We start from the raw sequence: 18,845 nt of genomic DNA on the forward strand, positions 1-18,845 counted from the left end.
TCTGCTTGCATCCATCACTGGCCCATCACTGTCTGGGTTCCAGCCTGTCCTGCAGGGTGCTCTGACAGAAGTCAGAATTCTGGATTCTCTTCTCTGGGGGCACTTACCTCTCTGTGTGGCGACGGGGCTTCAGCTTTGCCCCTTTTCCCAGCATGAGACCCTCAGAGAAGTTAAAAATTTTTAGAGGACGGAGTCCATTGTTTGTGTAGTCTGTCTGTGGTTACAGGTAAGGGAGGGGTCTGTGGTTTAAAGAGTTGTCATTTGCTGAGATGAAGCAATGTTACTGGGCACTGAGGTTCATACCCTCTGCCTCAGTTTCCCTGCCTTCCAAAAGAACGTGGGAAATAGAAATCAGTTGGGAAATTGGTCTATTTATAGTTTGGCTAAGATGGGTGTTGCAAAAGAGGAGAACCCAGTTTCTCCCCCATTGTGGCTTTGGCAGTGTCGGAATTTAACCGGTGAGATCGGGGCTGTGAGATAGTGTAGTGTCCTGGAGCCTTCCCTGGTCGAGTGTGCTGGGATCGCAGGTTGCTCCCACTCTCTGACCTTCCCCTGTCTTTCACAGCATGAAGGCACAGGTGTCTAGGGTTTAGAGCACTCTGTCCTACAGCTCCAGTCATTGTCTCTCAGGGTGGGGTCAGGATTACAGCAGCACATACGCAGTGGTGAAGAGAGCTGAGTTTTGGACTCATCTGGAAAATTGCCTACCTAACATCCAAGCGGAGATTATCAAATACCAGGACTCTAGAGGCAGACAGGGGTGAATTACTGTGTTTGTGCTCAACCAATGCTAGCGAGTCCCTGTCTCTAATTAACTAATTAATTTGGAAATCATCAATATATACCTAGCATTTAAACTCATGAGACTGAATATGGTTACCAATATAATGGAATAGAATGGGGAGGAGAATTGAGGACAAGCTTTGGATGTGGCTGTGAGGGATCTGAGAAAGGTGAGGGGTATTGTTGGGAAATTTAAGTCCTTGTCCCTCACAGCTCTCTTCCTCCCCGCCCAGCTGTGGAACTCCCGTGCTCTCAGGGTTGATCAAACAAGGTTGTTCTCATAACTTTCCGGTGTGCGGTGCCGGTGTTGACCCCAGGAGTGGGTGGTGCATGACTTCCTCCTGTGCTTATTAGCCCATCCCCTGGCTGGGGTATGTAAGCCCATTACTCTCTGTAATAAAAGGCGGCAGCTTCCTCCTCACTTCTCGTGGTGGTCTGTTAAGTGTTTCAATCCTGACACCCTCCGCCAAGCTCGGTACTCTGGCTACATGGGCATGGTAGGGTATCAATACCTGAGGGAAATTTTTCCATAATGAATTTCTTTCCTTTGTTGCTCACCAAGCGTAGGCTTTGCACTTAGTATATACATGTAATTATAATTACCTTTAACGATGTTTCTATATGAAATGGCATTGGGAGGAAAGGTGATCCGGGCGATAAAGAATTTACTCAGTTCACAAAAGACGTGCAGAGTTCTTTAGATGTGTTGCAAGAAGACGGCACTTCAGCCCCCTAGACCGGTATCTGAGAGGAAACCAAGGCAGAGCGGGTAGGAGGTTTGTAGTAGTTGAGGGGAAAGTTACTTAGTCTTGTGAGCCATTTGTGTAGGGTCCAGATTAGGATAGATAAGCAGGCACCTTACTATCTTATTATCTAGGAAATTTTATAATGTGAATGATTTTTATTGGGACTGGCCATTTGTTCAGGTACCATGTGCCATGAACTGCCTCCAGATGTCTATGTGGGATGTGGTAAGATTTTGAGGTCAGGCTCCAAGGAATTGTGGCCTAATTGCTGAGGTGAGAGTTTTGCTTTTACTTTTGTCCCTTTCTCCTTACAGATCTCTTGTCTTCTTTTTTTCTAGCTGAGTTACAAAATGTGACAAATTCTCACTCTACCCAGCCAAGGTAAGAAAAAGTCTTGTTGATGAGAAAAATTAAGGAGATTGCATACTTCCCCATACCTTCCCAATGCCCAGCAAAAGTTTGGAGGGAATGGCGTGATCATTCCTTGGGAAGACTTATTAGCACTATTGAGGGGGAGGAATAGAAAATAGGTGTTGAGCTCCTTGAAATATCTGCCTTTGGTTTTATTTGCAGTAAATGTTTGTGAAGATATCTGCTGGGAAGTAAATCTGCAAAGGGTGTGAGCTATGTGAAAATTTAAAAGGAGTAAATTTCAGTGATTAGGTCTAAGACTTGGACTCACTATAGAAACGTTACGGGCAATTTGAGATTCAGGTCTTTTTATAGTTTCCTTTCCCGGTAAATTTACCTGCTACCTTTTGTTTTGGTCTTTAGTAATGAAGGTGATGCCATCAAAGTGTTTGTGAGAATCCGCCCGCCTGCAGAGGGCACCGGATCAGCAGATGGAGAGCACAGCTTGTGCTTATCTGTACTTTCCCAGACTACTCTCCGGCTGCACTCCAAGCCAGACCCCAAGACCTTCGTCTTTGACTATGTTGCAGGCATGGACACCACTCAGGTAGTGGTCTTTGGAAACGTACCCTTCCATTTGGAATATATGAGGCTTTATTTGTTGGGATTCAATTTCCGATCACTTTTTAGCTGGGCAGATTTCAGATAAGAAAGCTAAAACTTTCATAAATATTTTTAATCTAATTTTATTAAGCAGTCATCTTTTTTGTTCTTCAAACTTTGTCCCAGAATCATACAAACCTGCTTTATGTTTCTTTTTATACACACTGATGAAGATAAATGAAGAATTCAGAGCCACTTAAAAACAGTCACTAAGTATCGTTGACTTTCCAGCTTAAGGGTTTGAGATGACTATGAGCCAGTGAAGATGGCTCAGAGGGTAAAATTACTGAGTTCAAACCCCAGAACCCACATGAAGATTGGAGGAAAGAACTTACTCCACAAAGTTGTCCTCTAAAGACTACATCTATGCCTGACCCCAACCTCCCTACAGCTTTTTAAAACGTTGCTACTATGTCAGTAACTGCCTTTCTTTTCTTGTTTTTTTTTTTCTCTTCTCTTGTGTGGGGGGGTGTGTGGGGGGGGTGTTTTCTCTTGTGTGTGGGTTTTTTTTTTTTTTTTTTTAAAGACAGAGACAGTTTCTTGAGTAGTCCTGGCTGCCCTTGTTAGTATTCAGGCATCTGTACTGCACTGCCCTTTCCTTGGTATTCTGACAGGATAGGCCTTCAGCTGTAGCCAGTAAGAACACTACCTGTGTAATTCACTACGTTCCCTTTTAAAAGGGCCCTGCTCACCCCCTCCCTCCTTCGTCTCTCTCTCTCTATCTGCCTCTCTTTTCTGCGATCTCCAGAGGCTGGTCTCCCCCTCTCCCTTCCCCCCTTTTCCCATTCCCTTTTTTTAAAAAAACCCTCCACGTAAACTCTGTCGCATGGCGTCTTTCTCTCTTGAGCTACTTTTTAAAATTACAATAGTCTGGAACTCACTCTGTAGACCAGGCGGACCTTGAACTCACAGAGATCTGATTATCTGCCTCCTGAGTGCTGGGATTAAAGGTGTGCACCCCTTCTCCACTCCCCCCCTCTGGCTGTATTTCTACCTTTTATTGTCTTTTATGGCTTAGCCGTTTTTAAGTAGATTCAACTTTCAAGTAATCATAGGCCTTAAAATCTAAGCACTCAGTTTTTGTTACATCATGAGATGTAAGTTAAGAAGTATTTTTATTTAATATGTTTGATGCTTATATTTGCAGGAGTCTATATTCTCAACAGTGGCTAAAAGCATTGTGGAGTCTTGCATGAGCGGTTATAATGGGACCATCTTTGCATAGTAAGTTGTCTGTTTACATATAAAGGTATGGTAGTGTTAGTTCCTACTTATTGCTGCATAAATAAGTCGCCCCAAACTTACTGGTGTAAAGTAACAGATTTATTTTATAAGTCTCTTAAGTCACAGTTCAACATGGGTCTTACTGGGCTACAATTAAGCTGTTACTGGAGCTTCACTCTTTCTGGAAGTTGTACAGGATACAGTTTTTCTCCCTTCCTGGCCTAGAGACCATTCACCTTACTTGGCTCAGAGCCTCTCTTTCTCTTTTCATACTAGCAGTGCAGTTACTGTCCCTGACTTTTACTCCTGACAAAGGTTTTTGGATTTTTAGAGATGTCTGTTATAGATAAGCTTGACCTGGGGAATCAAGGTGAGTGGATTGAGCTCCACCTTTGGAGAGGAGAATGATATTTGAGATTTTTCTGGAAGGGTGGTCTGTTTCTCCATTTGTTTATCTGTTTATATGATTACAGTCATGTGTATTTATATTATACTTTGGGTTGTAACCCAGTGCTGTAGTCCTTTGATACTCGTCTTGTTCCATCCTTGGCCATTGGGAGTGCTTTGAAGTTTCTGTGCCCCTTGACATACTCTGTCCTGTGGTTTTTGAGCACTTGTTTGCTATATCTGTTGTGCCCAAGTCATGAGGATCCCCAAAGACTACCATGGAGAGACAGACCCACTCACTGATGCAGATGCATAAGGTTTATTCTTCATCCAGCCATGACAGGGACCTCGTCTAGCTGGCTGACGCAGCAGCCGTCAGAGGAAGTGAGTTAGTTCCCTGTCTACTGTCAGGGTTTTAAAGGCAAATCACAGGATTGCACCAGTAGGTATGGGTTGGTTTCTGATAGGTTGACATTTGGGGAACAATCAGAGGAATTTCTCAAAGTCATATTTTGGCATGAAATACCTGTGTACCGATTATTCTCATTAGTCAGTACTGAGAGGGAACGTTCTGTGGTTTCTATGGCTTTGTCTTGTTACTTACAGGTGGTCTGTTGTACGTAGATACCAATAGTTTTCAGAACTGTATCCTGGAGACTACAGTGGAGGTTTTGTTCTCCCCTGGAGTTTCTTTGTGGCCAAACAGTTCTTTGGAACCAAGTATTTAGGAGGTTGCAGGGGCGGTCTGGAGTTTGTTTGTGTGAGTCAGAGGCCTTTTTCTGTAGCCTGTCATGGCTGCTAAAGCAGGGGGCTGAGTGAGGGTCTGGTCCCTTATTTCTCCCTAGTATGAATAAAGAGTTGAATGGGAACTTCCATTTTTTCCCCCGTGTACATTATTAGAAGTGAAGTCTTTAAATTTAGTTCATTCCTTTCAATATCATGCTACATGACTTCCCAAGTTCTTATATTTTCCCTAAACTAGTTCTAGAGCCATTACTATTCTGGTTCCTTTTATTGGAAAGTATTAATTAAAAACCAAGATCTGGCCCCTGAGATGAATTTATTATTATTAGAGAGTGACTGTCTGAGGCGTTCCCAGCAGACAGGACTAGGAAATGTATATACATGCCCCTGTGTCTGCAGAGAGAGCTGGGATCGTTTCTGTATCATCCATTAATGTAGATATCATGCTAAACATGAGTTTATACTGATTTAGCTCTAATCTAGAGACCACGGGGTTTACTCTAGCCTTTCTTCATTATTTACTACTCTTTCTGTTGGCGATAAACCTTTTACTGTCTATCATCCTATTAACTTATTCAGCCTTAGGATACAAGTAAAGCAATTTCATAATTAATATGTATTAGCTACAAAGTATTTATATGCATCTCCCCCCCCCCTTCTAAAAAATATTTATTTATTGTGTATCAGTATTCCTCCTGCATGTGTGCTTGCAGGCCAGAAGAGGGCACCCAATGTCATTACAGATGGTTGTGAGCCACCTTGTGGCTTTCTGGGAATTGAACTCAGGCCCTCTGGGTGAGCAGTCAACTGCTCTTAAACCCTGAGCCATCTCTCCAGCCCCCAGCTCCCCTTTTATGTGCCCTATAGTACCATGAAGACTAGTCTGCAGGGATAAGGCTTTCGGATCATTCCAGCTCACCGGTCTCTGGACCCTGTTCTAGAGTGCATGGTGTCTTCAGCAATAGGGACTTAACATCTCTTGGAGGGCAACCAAGGGCAACAGCAATAGAATCTATGCTCTTGGATAGCCTTGCCCAACAATTCAAAGAGGTCTTCTGCTGTCTGGTATTGGGATTTCTGTTAGGTGGTCTTTGACCCAGATGAGAAAAGAAAATTACACACACACACACACACACACACACGTTGTTACATGTATTTTAGTCTTTTGTAAGTAAATAATTATCCTTATGACTTTGTCAGACATCCTTATTGTTATTTTACTTTCTTCTCTCCTTCTATATTTGCCTCCACCCTGCTCCCCAAAGAGAATAATTTCCTAAATCAGACCACTTGTACTCCTCTGTTCCGTCTCCCCTGGTCCCCATCCCTCTGTCCTGGCAGTGATCCCGTTTTATTCTCCTGGTCTCTGCAGACTGCGCTCGCATCTGAAGATTTGAAGCTAGGAGTATTTAAATGTTTTCTCTTAAGGCACAAGGTAGAAAGCTGTTCTATTATGTCTTCCCATAGCAGCAGGGGTTTTTTCCATAGATTATTTTGAATGATGAAATCTAAAATGACTTTGAAGTAGCCAAAATTGCCACAGATTGCATATCTTTAACTGTTTTCCTTGGAGACTCTGTAGGCTGGCTTGTTTGTCCATTTGTTTATTTGAGGTGGGGGGGGTCTCTCTGTGCAGCTCTGGCTGTCGAGGAACTTAACACATAGACCTTGAACTTACTGAACTCTGCCTCTGCCTCCTGAGGGCTGGGATTAAAGGCATGCACTCCTATGTCCAGCTCTGTAGGAATGTTTAATTTCAGGTTCATTCATTAATATATTCATTCAAATCCCTTTTGATGTTTGTGGGTGGAGCTTGGAGATAAGTGAGTGATTTATATTGGTTGAGTAATCACACAGGTCTCAGAGACCCTGCCTGCTTCTGCCTCACACTAGTGTTAAAGGCGTGTGCCACCATGTGTCGCCTTTAAACTTATGTTAAAATAAAGACACTTAATGTCTTTTCAAAGCAGAGAACTTCAAAGTTACTACATTATTTAGCAAAAATTAGAAACAGTCTGCTTATTCTGTTTGAATAAATTATGCTAGAAGAATTTGTATCCATAAAATACTATTGTAGCTATTTATAAAAAATGAAGTGGGCATCTGTTTACTGACTGAGATATCTGAGGTGCAATTAATTTTTTAAATTGTATGTACATATATGTATGTGTGTGTACATATAACATATATGTTATTTAACTGAGGTACAATTAATTAAGGGTAAAGAAGGTTGCAGTTTCGAGAGAATCATCTCATCACATCCTAGTAGACCACACTAAATTAGAAGGGTAGTCTGAATTTTATGTGTGGAAATAACACATAAAATTTTCTGTTTTTTCAGTGGGCAGACTGGCTCTGGGAAGACATTCACTATGATGGGTAAGTATAGACCAGTGTTTGCTGGCTAAGTGCAGTTTCTGTGATGACCACTTGGAACATGTTTTAGGGAATGGCATTATTTCTTTGTGTGATGTTGCTTTCATAAAAATAGGTATGTTTTCTATGTTTTTACCAGGTTGTGAATTCCCAGATAGTCAATTTGTGAATCCTGATTATAGCTATGTTCCTTAGCTCAATGCTTGGCATAGACTAGGTATAGTTTGGGTGCTAGACACAATGTGTGTGTCTGTGTGTGTGTGTTCATAGACATATATAATCGCACACATACACATGTGTATATATGTCTACATAAACACTACCAAGGTCCAGATTCCAGATTCTGTGATTGTTTTCCTCATTGTGTCTGCTTGCTTTGGTACCTCTATAGATGGCATTTTATAGAATAATAACGTAAGATCACTCATTTATCTAATGTTATTTTTTTTCTTTACATGTTATGCATGTAATCTCTAAAGATTACAAATAAACAGCATGTGGTAGCATTACTTGGCCACTGAAAAATACCCTGAAAACAGTGTGCCACGAGTCTGTGGCGATGATTACTGTGTCCTCCCTACTGGTGTGGTTTTTACTGCTTAATTTGAAAAAATAATAGCAAATCCTAATTTTTAGCACTAACTACGGTGCTTGATGTGCAACCGTAATTTATTTGCAGACTTTCAGTTCTTACAACAGCTCTCTGGTTATTGACATGATCATCCCCATTCTGTAGCTGAAAATTCTGAAGTGTGTGTGGGACCCATGGTGTGGGTCCATGGCTTAGAGGACAGATCAGTCAGAATTTTAGTTACTTATCTCTCGCTGTTGAAGGGCCATCATGGCGAAGACAACTTATAAAATAGTTAATCAGGGCTTGCAGTTCTAGAGGGTGAGTCCATGATTGATTGGCAACAGGCAGACAGGTATGGCACTGGATCAGCATCTGAGACCTCACATCTGATCCAAAAGCAGGAGGCCTAGAGAGTTCATTAACTGAGAATGCTGTGGGCTTTTGAAACCTCAGAGCCCATCACCAGTGACACACCTCTGTGACACGAAAAGTAAATGACCCAGAGACAGAGACTGGTTTTCAAGGTGGAAGATCAGGGAAGCAAAGCCTGCTTCCCTGGAATCTGGAATCTGGACCTTGGCCACCAGCTCTCACCTCTAGCTCAGGCTGGAAGGGCTGATCCATACACAAACTCTTCATCAAATCTCAAACTGCTGCCTCTCCTCAGCGAGGCTGGAGAGCAAATGTCTAATACTGAATACTGAAGACCCTGCTTCTATCTTTTATACGATTCTAGTGCTGGGAGTAAAGATGTGAGCTAGAATTCTCTTTTAGACTGATTCACTTTTGTGTAGATCTGGGTGGCCTTGAACTCACAGAAGTCCATCTCCCTCTTAATCCTGAGCCTAGGAGTAACGGTGTGTACCACCACCACCTAGCTTCTGGCTGCTGGGATTAAAGGTGTGTGCCTGGCTTCTATGGCTTGTGGATGACTTTGCTTTCTGAACCCTCAGGCAAGCTTTAATGAATCATAAATAATATATCACTACACACCTCCTCCAACAAGGCCACACCCCCAATCCTTTTCAAACCGTTCCACTAACAGCAGACTAAGCATTCAGATATAGAAGCCTCTGAGAGACAATTTCATTCAAACCATCACAGTCTGTGAAAACAAAAGTCACATGCATAAACAGAGTACAATCATGTCAGTACCTGACAGTTGAAAGATGTTAAGCTTAGCATGGGGATAGATTACACCTATTTAGAATTGGGTGGGGGCTACTGTGGGCCTTCCCTTCAGTCTCACTAATGGACAGTTTTATTATTTAGTCTTTCACAGATGGAAATGTAATTTGCTTGAAACAGAACTAGGAACTTGATTATACCATGTATTATTTTAAATCTGTATAAACTGCCTTGTTTTTGTTTTATTTTTCCTCAGGACCATCAGACTCTGATAATTTTTCTCATAATCTGAGAGGAGTAATCCCACGAAGTTTTGAATATTTGTTTTCCTTAATTGATCGTGAAAAAGAAAAGGTAAAGCTTACCGTAAAAATAAAATGCTGGGAGGCTGGAGAGATGGCTCAGCCATGAAGAGCCACTGGCTGCTGTTCTAGAGGACCTGCATTCAATTCCCAGCATTCACATGGCAGCTCACAACAGTCTAACTCCTGGGGTTCTGATGCCTTCTTTTAGCTTCTGTGGGCACTCGACATGCACGTGGTGCAGACACACATGTAGGCAAGACACTCATTGATAAATTAAAAACAAAACTTTTAAATGAAAAAATAAAATGTTCATAGAATGTTTGCCTGGGAGCCCCTGGGTTTGATCCCCAGCACTGGAAAAGCTGAGTGTGTTGGTACACACCTGTAACCGGATCACGCTGGAAGCGGGAGGATTGGAGTTTCCATGTCGTCATAAGCTCCAAGCCATGGTAATATATAGAGAGTGTTCAGGGCTAGCTCGATTGCTAGTGAACAAAAGAACTGATTGTTTCTGGTGCTCTCAGAGACTGAGAGAAAAGTGTATAGGAAATCTCAGCCAAGGAAAATAAAGTGCCGTGACTTAAATGAGTGATGTCCCCCATAGCCTCGGGCATTTAAAGTCTTGGCCCCCACTTGGTTGCACTTCTTGGGGCCATGTTGGCAGGAGTGTGTCATTGGAAGTGGTCTTTAGTCTCGGCACCGTTCTCTGCTTCGTGCTTGGGCTGCGATTTGGGCCCTCGGCTTCTTTCTCCGCTGCCAGTTGTCCCCGCCCCCCAGGGACTCTAGCCCTTGGGAGCCCTTCCTTCTACAAGGGGTGGGGTTTTATCACAGCAATAGAAAGTAGTTGATACATCGAGATACACTAAAAGTCCCATCATGTAGCTGTCCCCAGGCTTAAAGGTGTGCATGAGCCCTCAGGGTGCGCAACATTAACGGCGGCCCCATCCTTGCACCTTACTGCCATCTTGCTTTGTGGATTATGACCCCATCATTTGAGAGCACCATCTTTTCCCTCTCTCTGGTTCCTAGGTTGGACCATTCTCATGACTGCACTTAAATTTTTAGCTTGGTAGATTCCGAGGTTAAGAATCTGTGGTGGTACTTTATGTACTTATGTACCAAGGAAATTGCTAAGTAACATTGGCTTACTATTTACTCCTTTGCAAAATTACCCCTAGTATGCAATTAGACTTACAAAGTGCATGGCAGTAAAATAATTGAATTTAATATCACGTGTTTCTTTGGTTTACAGTTTTTAAATTTACTTTTATTAATATTGGATGTTTTGTTGGCATGCCTGAGCCCAAGGGCAGAAGATCCCATTGGATCCCCTGGGACTGGAGTTAGAGATGGTTGTGAGCCTCCATGTGGATGTTGAGAATCTACTGAGGGTCCTCTGGAAAAGCAGTCAAGTGCTCCTAACCACTGACCCATCTCTCCAGCCTCTAGCTGGTTTATGTTTTGTTTTTTAAAACAAAAAAATGACAAGATTAGGTTTATGAGTGTTTTATCTGCACAAAAGTGTACCATGTGTTTATGGTGCTTGTAGAGGCCAGAAGAAGGTAACAGATAAAGAATTTGTGTGTAAATATCTGTGCAGGTGCTGAGAACCACGTCCAAGTTTTTTATAAGAGCAACAAGTGCTTTTCACAACTGAGCCTCTCCCCAGCCCCAACTTCTTTTTTTTCCTTTAGGGTAAATTAATTTCAATCTTAGAGAATTTTTTCTGGGCTTATGATATGGTTCAGTGGATAAAGAGACTTGTCACCAAGCCTCATGGCTTGAGTTTGGGACCCAGATGACAGAAGGAGATAACTGACTCCCAAAAGTTAGCCTCTGATCTACACATACATGCTATGTGTGTACGTACATGCCTGTACATACAAACAATGCATAAATGTTAAAATTATGGAAACCGGCTTGAATTGCTCGATTCCCATCTCTAAGAGCAGCTCTGTGGTACCCATCCAAACTGCACTTCTGGGATTTCAGTGATGGTGCTTAAAGGTTCAATAATGGTCTGAAATTAGCCTTCCAGATTATTCTCACTGGCCTTTCGAGGTTTTACATGATATTAAAGCATAACAGGAGAGCATACCTGAAGTAGCTCCTGGAACCTCAGGACCAGGGTGCTGATTGTAGTTTTTTCTTTCCTAGGCTGGGGCGGGAAAGACCTTCCTGTGCAAGTGCTCCTTCATCGAGGTGTACAACGAGCAGATCTACGACCTGCTGGACTCGGCGTCGGTTGGGCTGTACCTGAGGGAGCACATAAAGAAGGGTGTCTTTGTGGTTGGTGCAGTGGAGCAGGCCGTGACCTCAGCGGCTGAGGCCTATCAGGTACCCTGCCATGAGGAGGGTGCGTTTGACCTCCAGTCAACAAGCACACCTTCAACGTACCCTCGCCTTCAAAGAGTCAGGGTTTCATAAAGGCACAGCACAAACTCCTGTGAACTTACTGTGCAGCCCAACTGTTGTAATCCTCTCGCCTCGGCCTCCAGGTACCGAGATTTCAAGTAGGTGTTACTACACCCAGCCAATAGCTGGTTTTTATAGCACGTTTCTCTCTAAATCAGTCACCATATCACCTACCTCTTTATTTTTGTTTTATGTACACTGGTGTTTTGCCTTCATGCATGTCTGTGTGAAGGTGTTGGATTCCCTGGTTGTGAGCTGCCATGTGGGTGCTGGGAATTGAACCTGGGTCCTGGAAGATAGCTAGTGCCATCTCTCCAACCCCTCATCTTCCTCTTAAAACCAAGAATGTCTGTTAAAATTTTGTTATAAGATTTCTCTACTGGCATTGGTGGAAACTGCCACTACTCAACACATTAGCATGATAAGGCACTCAGAATTTTTAGTGCTTTGTGGGGAGTTTTGTTTTGTATTTTCACCTTTGTGGGGGTTTTTAAGTTTAGTTTTTAAGTCAGGGTTTCTCTGTGTAACACAACCCTGGCTGTTCTGGAGCTCACTTTGTGGATCAGGCTTGAAAGGAACAGTATTTGGCTCAGGATCCCCAAGACCAAGTTCTCAGCACAAAGAGATTTATTTGCCCCAGAGAGACAAAGGCAGGGACTAAGAGAAAGATAGGAGGTAGAGGACAATGGCGAAGGGAAAAGGAACCAGGGAGACGGTGAAGGGATGTTTGCCCCAGAGAAGGGACCTAAGGACTGCTTCTGAATAGAGAGGAGTCAGATGTGGTCCAGAGGAAAATGGCAGTTTACAAAGGTAGAGGGAGAAAGCCCATGTTAGGATGAGATGTTTAATTTTATTGCATTTTATGCCAAGTACTACAAGTACTATGGTGATTTGCGTGTCTGTGTGTGTGTGTGTATACATATACATACATATACATATGCACACACAATGTATATACAGTTTTGTGTATATGCATATATACACATATTGTGTACACACATATACACACACAGAGTTAATTTTCAATGTAGTCTTTGAAAGTAACTTCATCCTTACCCATCGTGACTGTTCTCCCAAGTTGTATTTCTCAGGTCATCGGCATCACCTAAAGGCCTGTTATGAATCTTAGCTTAGGCGAAGTATGGTAGTGCACTCTTTTAATTCCGAGAGGCAAAGGCAAATGCATCTCTGTGAGTTTGAGGCCAGACTAGTCTACACAGAGAGTTCCAGAGCGGTTAGAGTTATACAGAGAGACCTTGTCACAAGCCACGACTTGCCATCTCTCCTCCCCAAAAGAAGACAACCTTGCCTAAGGTTTGACATTCCCGGCATTCTTCCAAATTAATGCCTCATTTCACCCCTCACGTGATGTTGAATCGCAATCTAACTTCTAGTAACATCCCAAGGTGGGAATATGTATATTGAACTTAGATATTCTGCCCTGTGAGGTTTGTGTCCTCATGTTCTTTTTTGTTCTGTTTTAAGGCCGGGTTTTCTAAGTAGCTCTGGCTGCCCTGGAACTCAGTTTGTAGACCAGGCTGGCCTTGAACTCACAAAGATTCATCTGCCTCTCCTCGCAGTGCTGGCATTAAAGGCATGCATCACTATGCCTTGCTCTCCATGCTTACTTTTAAATACAATAGCAGAGCTTTATATTTATAGCCACATCTTATAAATAGTAGAATTAGGGTTTGAACTTGCCTAGCTGAGTGCCTGTGGTCTGAACATTGATGTGTGTGTTTTCTTGTCAGAATGGAAAGAAAAAAGAAAACTTCCCTTGCAGGGGAGAAAGCTAACTAAAGATAACTCAAAATGTTTCTTTTTGATTTTGAGTTTTTACTATCTAAGCTGAAGAGGGGACACACATCGATAATCACAACACTGTGGAGGTAGAAGCAGAAGGATGAACGCTAGCTTGAAGTACTAGTGAGCTCCAGGGCAGCCTGGGGCACCCCGTCTCTCTCTGTGACATGAAGAAGGGAAGGGAATAACTCCCGGATGGGATGGGCCGTGACCTCACCATTCTTCATAGCTCCCCTCTGATTCCCTGTCTAAACATATAAAGACCTAGAACTTGTGATAATATAAATTCTCAGAAAGCCAATTAACAACAGAAAAGCTGGGACTGTTCCTACCCCATTCCAAAGGGAAATCACTATGCTGTAAAGGTGGATAATTACCTATGTGTTACTATCTTTCATATTGCAGTGAGAGATTATTAAGGGCTCATTTTGTGTTTTGAGTTTGTCTTAGGTGTACCTGTTGTGGCTTCTTGTAATATAGTTTCCTTTTTCCCTAGGTCTTATCTAGAGGGTGGAGGAATAGGCGTGTAGCATCGACATCTATGAACAGAGAGTCCTCCAGGTCTCATGCAGTCTTTACAATCACAGTGGAATCAATGGAGAAAAGCAGCGAGGCTGTGAACATTCGGACCTCTCTACTCAACCTGGTGGATTTAGCAGGGTCTGAGAGGCAGAAAGATACCCATGCCGAAGGGATGAGGTTGAAGGTAGGAAGGAAATTATGGCCTTCATATTTCAGTGTGAATTCTTACCAAAAATCGATGCCACACAAAGTATAGTGAAGACCTCAGAAGAAATGAAAATTGTCCCTGCTCAAAAGGAGCAAAGGTTTAATGAGGTCATGATGGTAAACATAAATGAGACAGGACAAGTCTGTCAGGAGGGGACAAGAGGAGGAAAACTGGAGGAGAAGTGACTTCTGAGTAGTTGTCTCCTAGAAACCATGGTTTGGTTTAGGAGAGAGAAACAGGGAACACCCACCTTGCAGAGTAAATGAGCATTGGATATTTCAGTGTGTATCCATGAGTAAATCAATTATAGAGCAAGGAAGCCCAGGTCAGTTAGGATCAGTAGTGCCAGGCCAGGTTTGTACTCAGCCTTTAAACCCCTGGAAAACATTTGAAAAGTTTAGAGCAAATGTGTAGCTTCAGGTAGAAAGCCTATTTTATAACCCTTAGATCCGTTTTTAAAAACGCACTTAGATCCATTGAGCCTCCACTGCCAGAGTCGAGAGGAGAGCAGTCATGTATAGCCTAGCCTGAGCTATTATTGGCAGTGGGACACAAGTCTGGTGTGGTGTGTATTGTGAGTGTGACGTAGTTTAGCAATGTGACCTAAGAGAGAGGAATCGGAAGTGGGAGAGAGAGAGGAGCCTGCTGAGCTTGCAGTCAGCAAGAGGCTCATGTTTCTGTCAAGAAAGGAACATGTTTCTACCAGTACTCCTTGACTTGTAGTGCTGTTCCCTCCAAAGGAACCTGGTTAAGATGAAAAATCCTAAATCAGAAGTACATTCAACGTATCTAACCTGCTAAACGTCCCAGCTCATTAAGGTTCCAAGCTGTCTGGAGCTGCAGCTTGCTGCTGCTGGGAGTAAGGAGAGAATGTTCTATCACATTTCATTCGCTAGAAGAAATAAAAATTCAAATCCCAAGTCTAGGGCATTTGTAGCATTCTCCAGTTAGAGTGTACGTGTAATAGGAAATGAAGATAGTTGAACATAGTGTTTTAGTTTAGAAGTTGTTTTTCGTTTTGCCTCTCCTGTACTTCACTTTTCCCAATTCCACAGGAAGCCGGTAACATAAACCGATCACTGAGTTGCCTGGGCCAGGTCATCACTGCACTCGTTGATGTGGGCAATGGAAAACAGAGGCATATCTGCTACAGAGACTCCAAACTCACCTTCTTACTTCGGGTAAAGATTATTGCTGGTTACTAGGACTTACAGGGGAAGTTTTCTTCACCCATTTTATTTTCTGGAAAAGATATGAGGATTCACAATCTAAAACATATACCATTTATGTCATTAAACAGGATTCCCTTGGTGGTAATGCCAAAACATCCATAATTGCAAATGTTCATCCAGGATCCAGGTGTTTTGGGGAAACACTGTCAACACTTAATTTTGCTCAAAGAGCCAAGCTGATTAAAAACAAGGTAAAATGCTAGAGTATTTAATATAGCAAGTAAATTAGAAAAATACTTGCACATACTTTTTTGTGATCACCCTAATGTTACCACTAATCTTACCTCTGTAGTAGTTTGTCTTGGTTGTACTTTGGTCTTCTTCCTTCCCTTCCTCCCCTCCCTTTTTTCTTAAGGCAGTTTTCCTTTTGCTGTTGGGATGGGGAAAAATTAGCCCAAGGCATGCTAGTAGAGTTGGTGCGTGCAGATGTGTTTGCCTTCATGTGCCCACCCTGTGCCCATCTGTTATATATATGGTAACATAGAGCAATGCTGTGAAGATGTCTTGATAATGTTGAAACTTGCCTTTTAAGTTGTGTACATCTCCCCATATTCTTTTTTAAAATAGATATATAAGAAGTGTCTTTAATGTTGGTATGCTCCACAGGTCAGGAAGCTCTTCATGTAAAGTACTGGTTGATGAACTTCTTAATGCTTCATGTCACCTACTCAGCACTGCCTTTGCAGTAAGAAAGCAGCCATAGGCAGTATGTAAACGGTGGTAGCTGCGATGCCCCACCACAGCTTGGCACACAGAAGCAGCATTCCATATTTTGCCTGTGAATGGCACTTTACGTTACTTAGTACAGACTGTCAAAGGACCAACAAGACACCTCATCATTCTGGAGAGCTGAACACTCATTTGGTTCCAGACGAAATAACTGTGCCATGAGTTGGTAGATTAATTCCTTCCCTTTTCAAGGAGAAAACTGGGCATCTTATCCCCAGGTTGTCAGCAGCATGAGGTAGACCTTCTTGCTCCTTCCCCTGAGTGGGAAGAGCATGAGTCTTGTCTTTTACCTTATCTCTTTGGGCATCATCCCCTGCTCACATGAATGTTACCATTATGAAGAGGAAGCATCAGTAGAACTTCCTGACTCTGCCTTGGCTTACCAGAAGTCTTTTGAGTGTAGAACCGTGTTAATGATTACAGTTATGATGTCACTGATACAATAGTGACATCAGAAAGCCTCATAATGAGGCTGGTTATATGAATCAGAAGCAGTTGGAAATGACTTTTAAGCACGAACAACAAAGCCAGCAGCTGTGTAGTAGGTGCTCCCAATGGTAAGCCCTCTTCAGCCCGTAGGCACGAAGGTGTCTAGGACTTGTTTAATGATGAACTGTTTCGCTCTTTCCAGGTGGGCAGGGTGAACCCCAAACAAGAACACAGTGGCCTTGAGCTGTCAGAGTGTTGAGTATTTCATAGCTGGGCCTCTGGTCTGTCTGGCAGTTAGCTGTTGGCATTTGTTATTACCCTTCTGTTTTATGAGTCTTTTTGAAAATTATCTAATTGGTTAAACTTATATTGTTTGTTTGTTTGTTTGAGACAGGGTTTCTCTGTGTAGCCCTGGCTGTCCTGGAACTCACTCTGTAGACCAGGCTGGCCTCAGACTCAGAGACCCACCTGCCTCTGCCTCCTGAGTGCTGGGGTCTGATACTACCACCTGTGAATAAACTTTACTTTTAAAGCAGCTTTACATTTATAGCAGAATTGAACAGAAGGTACAGAATGATTCCCCACACATGTGGCCCCCTCACTACTGACACCCCATGACAGAGCGATGCATTTGTTGGTAGCTTTTTTTTTTTGAGGTTGTCTTGAACAAGACATCTTAAAGAAGTTTAAGACACTGTTTAGTCACTACAGTGACATTTGTTTGTAACCTTTTAAAGGCCATTTAAAACATTACTTTACGAAAGTGAAGGTGACATTTGGTATGGTGGTAGAACCGAAATGGACTCCAAAACCAATCCCTGCTTCCAGGCCAGCTTTAGAAACACAGTATCTCTCTCTGTAGAGGGCAGTCTCTGCTCAGGCTAGTCCTGTTGGGAATTATTACACCCTTCTAGGCCAGGCTCTGTCACCAAAAGCTGCTTACTATACAGAGGGAAATGACCTTGCTGAGACGTTTGATTCCCTTGTTTGGAAAGGAAGGCGGGGTTTTTAAGTCAGGCAGTACACTCAAATCTGAAGGCGGCTGGCCTAAGATGGCCTAGACTGATCCAACAGACAGGATCAGTGAGAGCCCGGTGAGGAGGGATTGGCGAGGGGAAGAGAGCCCATCTACGCTGCTTGGGTTCTGATTATTGGTATATAGGCACAGGAGGCAGGAACTTAACTGCCCTCTCAGAGTACTCATACCAAACAAATAAAAGCAGGATTGTACAACTTGAAGAGCAGTCTCTCAGTGTTTACTAATTCATGTCTAGGCTGTGGTAAATGAAGACACCCAAGGAAATGTCAGCCAGCTGCAAGCTGAAGTGAAGAGGCTCAAAGAACAACTCTCTCAGTTTACTTCTCGGGAGATAATACCAGAAAGCCTACTGGACAGAGGTAGGAGGAGCTCATTGCCCTTATCCTGGGACAGGTCCAGGACTTGTGCTGTGAAGGTAGGCAGTTGGTCAGAGCACAGTAAGGCTTGCTTTCCTCATTTTGCCTGTGTAAGAGTATAGATATTTGGATCTGATGTTTTGTGGGGTTTTGTAAGGGGAATCATTTAGGAAAACTGAATTATTTTTCCTGTTTAACTGATTTCATTTGACCATTCCCAACATTCTGTCTAAGCACATACAATTTATTTATGTTCATTAGGACAGATAATGTTTCTTTAAAAGAGTAGCTAGTAGCTGCCTATTGTGACACTCACCTTTCTTCCTTAATCCCACCATTGGGGAGGGGGAGGCAGGTGGCTCTCTGAGTTCAGGACAGCCAAGGCTGCACAGAGAGACCATGTTTTTCAAAAACAGAGGTGCAAACAAACAAAAGAATAGCTAGTAGGATATAGAGTATTGATTACACTAAGCACAGTTTCTACCCAACTCCCAGAACTTGGGAAGATGAGGCAAGGTGTGAGATTTTACTAGCCAGGCTACAGAATGAGTTTTAGGACAGCCTATACTACAGAGCTACCGACTAAGACACTCGATAAATTAGAGTTTACCTTAGATTTCAAGAGGCCCTTGTGGCTTTCCTCCAGGTTTCGTGTGTGTGTGTGTGTGTGTGTGTGTGTGTACATATATGTGTGTATGTATGAGTGTATGTATGTGTGTGTATACGTATGTATGAGAGTATATGTATGTATGTATGTATGTGTGTACATATATATGTATATATATGTATGTATGAGGGTATTTATATATGTGTGTATGTATGAATGTATGT

General features: G+C 42.7%; 1 protein-coding gene across 1 annotated transcript in view; it reads left to right on the top strand.

The window, feature by feature from the left end:
* The window catches only part of Kif15 (kinesin family member 15), a 54,980-nt gene that overhangs the window by 7,922 nt on the left and 28,213 nt on the right, over nt 1–18,845 (top strand). The window contains exons 2-11 of the mRNA XM_051202937.1: nt 1,868–1,910; nt 2,304–2,487; nt 3,691–3,767; nt 7,240–7,277; nt 9,233–9,330; nt 11,439–11,618; nt 13,996–14,205; nt 15,285–15,410; nt 15,530–15,652; nt 17,894–18,017. Of these exons, the coding sequence (XP_051058894.1) occupies nt 1,868–1,910; nt 2,304–2,487; nt 3,691–3,767; nt 7,240–7,277; nt 9,233–9,330; nt 11,439–11,618; nt 13,996–14,205; nt 15,285–15,410; nt 15,530–15,652; nt 17,894–18,017 (1,203 nt within the window). The remainder of the gene's footprint in view (nt 1–1,867; nt 1,911–2,303; nt 2,488–3,690; nt 3,768–7,239; nt 7,278–9,232; nt 9,331–11,438; nt 11,619–13,995; nt 14,206–15,284; nt 15,411–15,529; nt 15,653–17,893; nt 18,018–18,845) is intronic.

Source organism: Phodopus roborovskii, unplaced genomic scaffold, assembly GCF_943737965.1.
Source record: "Phodopus roborovskii unplaced genomic scaffold, PHOROB, whole genome shotgun sequence".
Taxonomy (NCBI): Eukaryota; Metazoa; Chordata; class Mammalia; order Rodentia; family Cricetidae; genus Phodopus; species Phodopus roborovskii.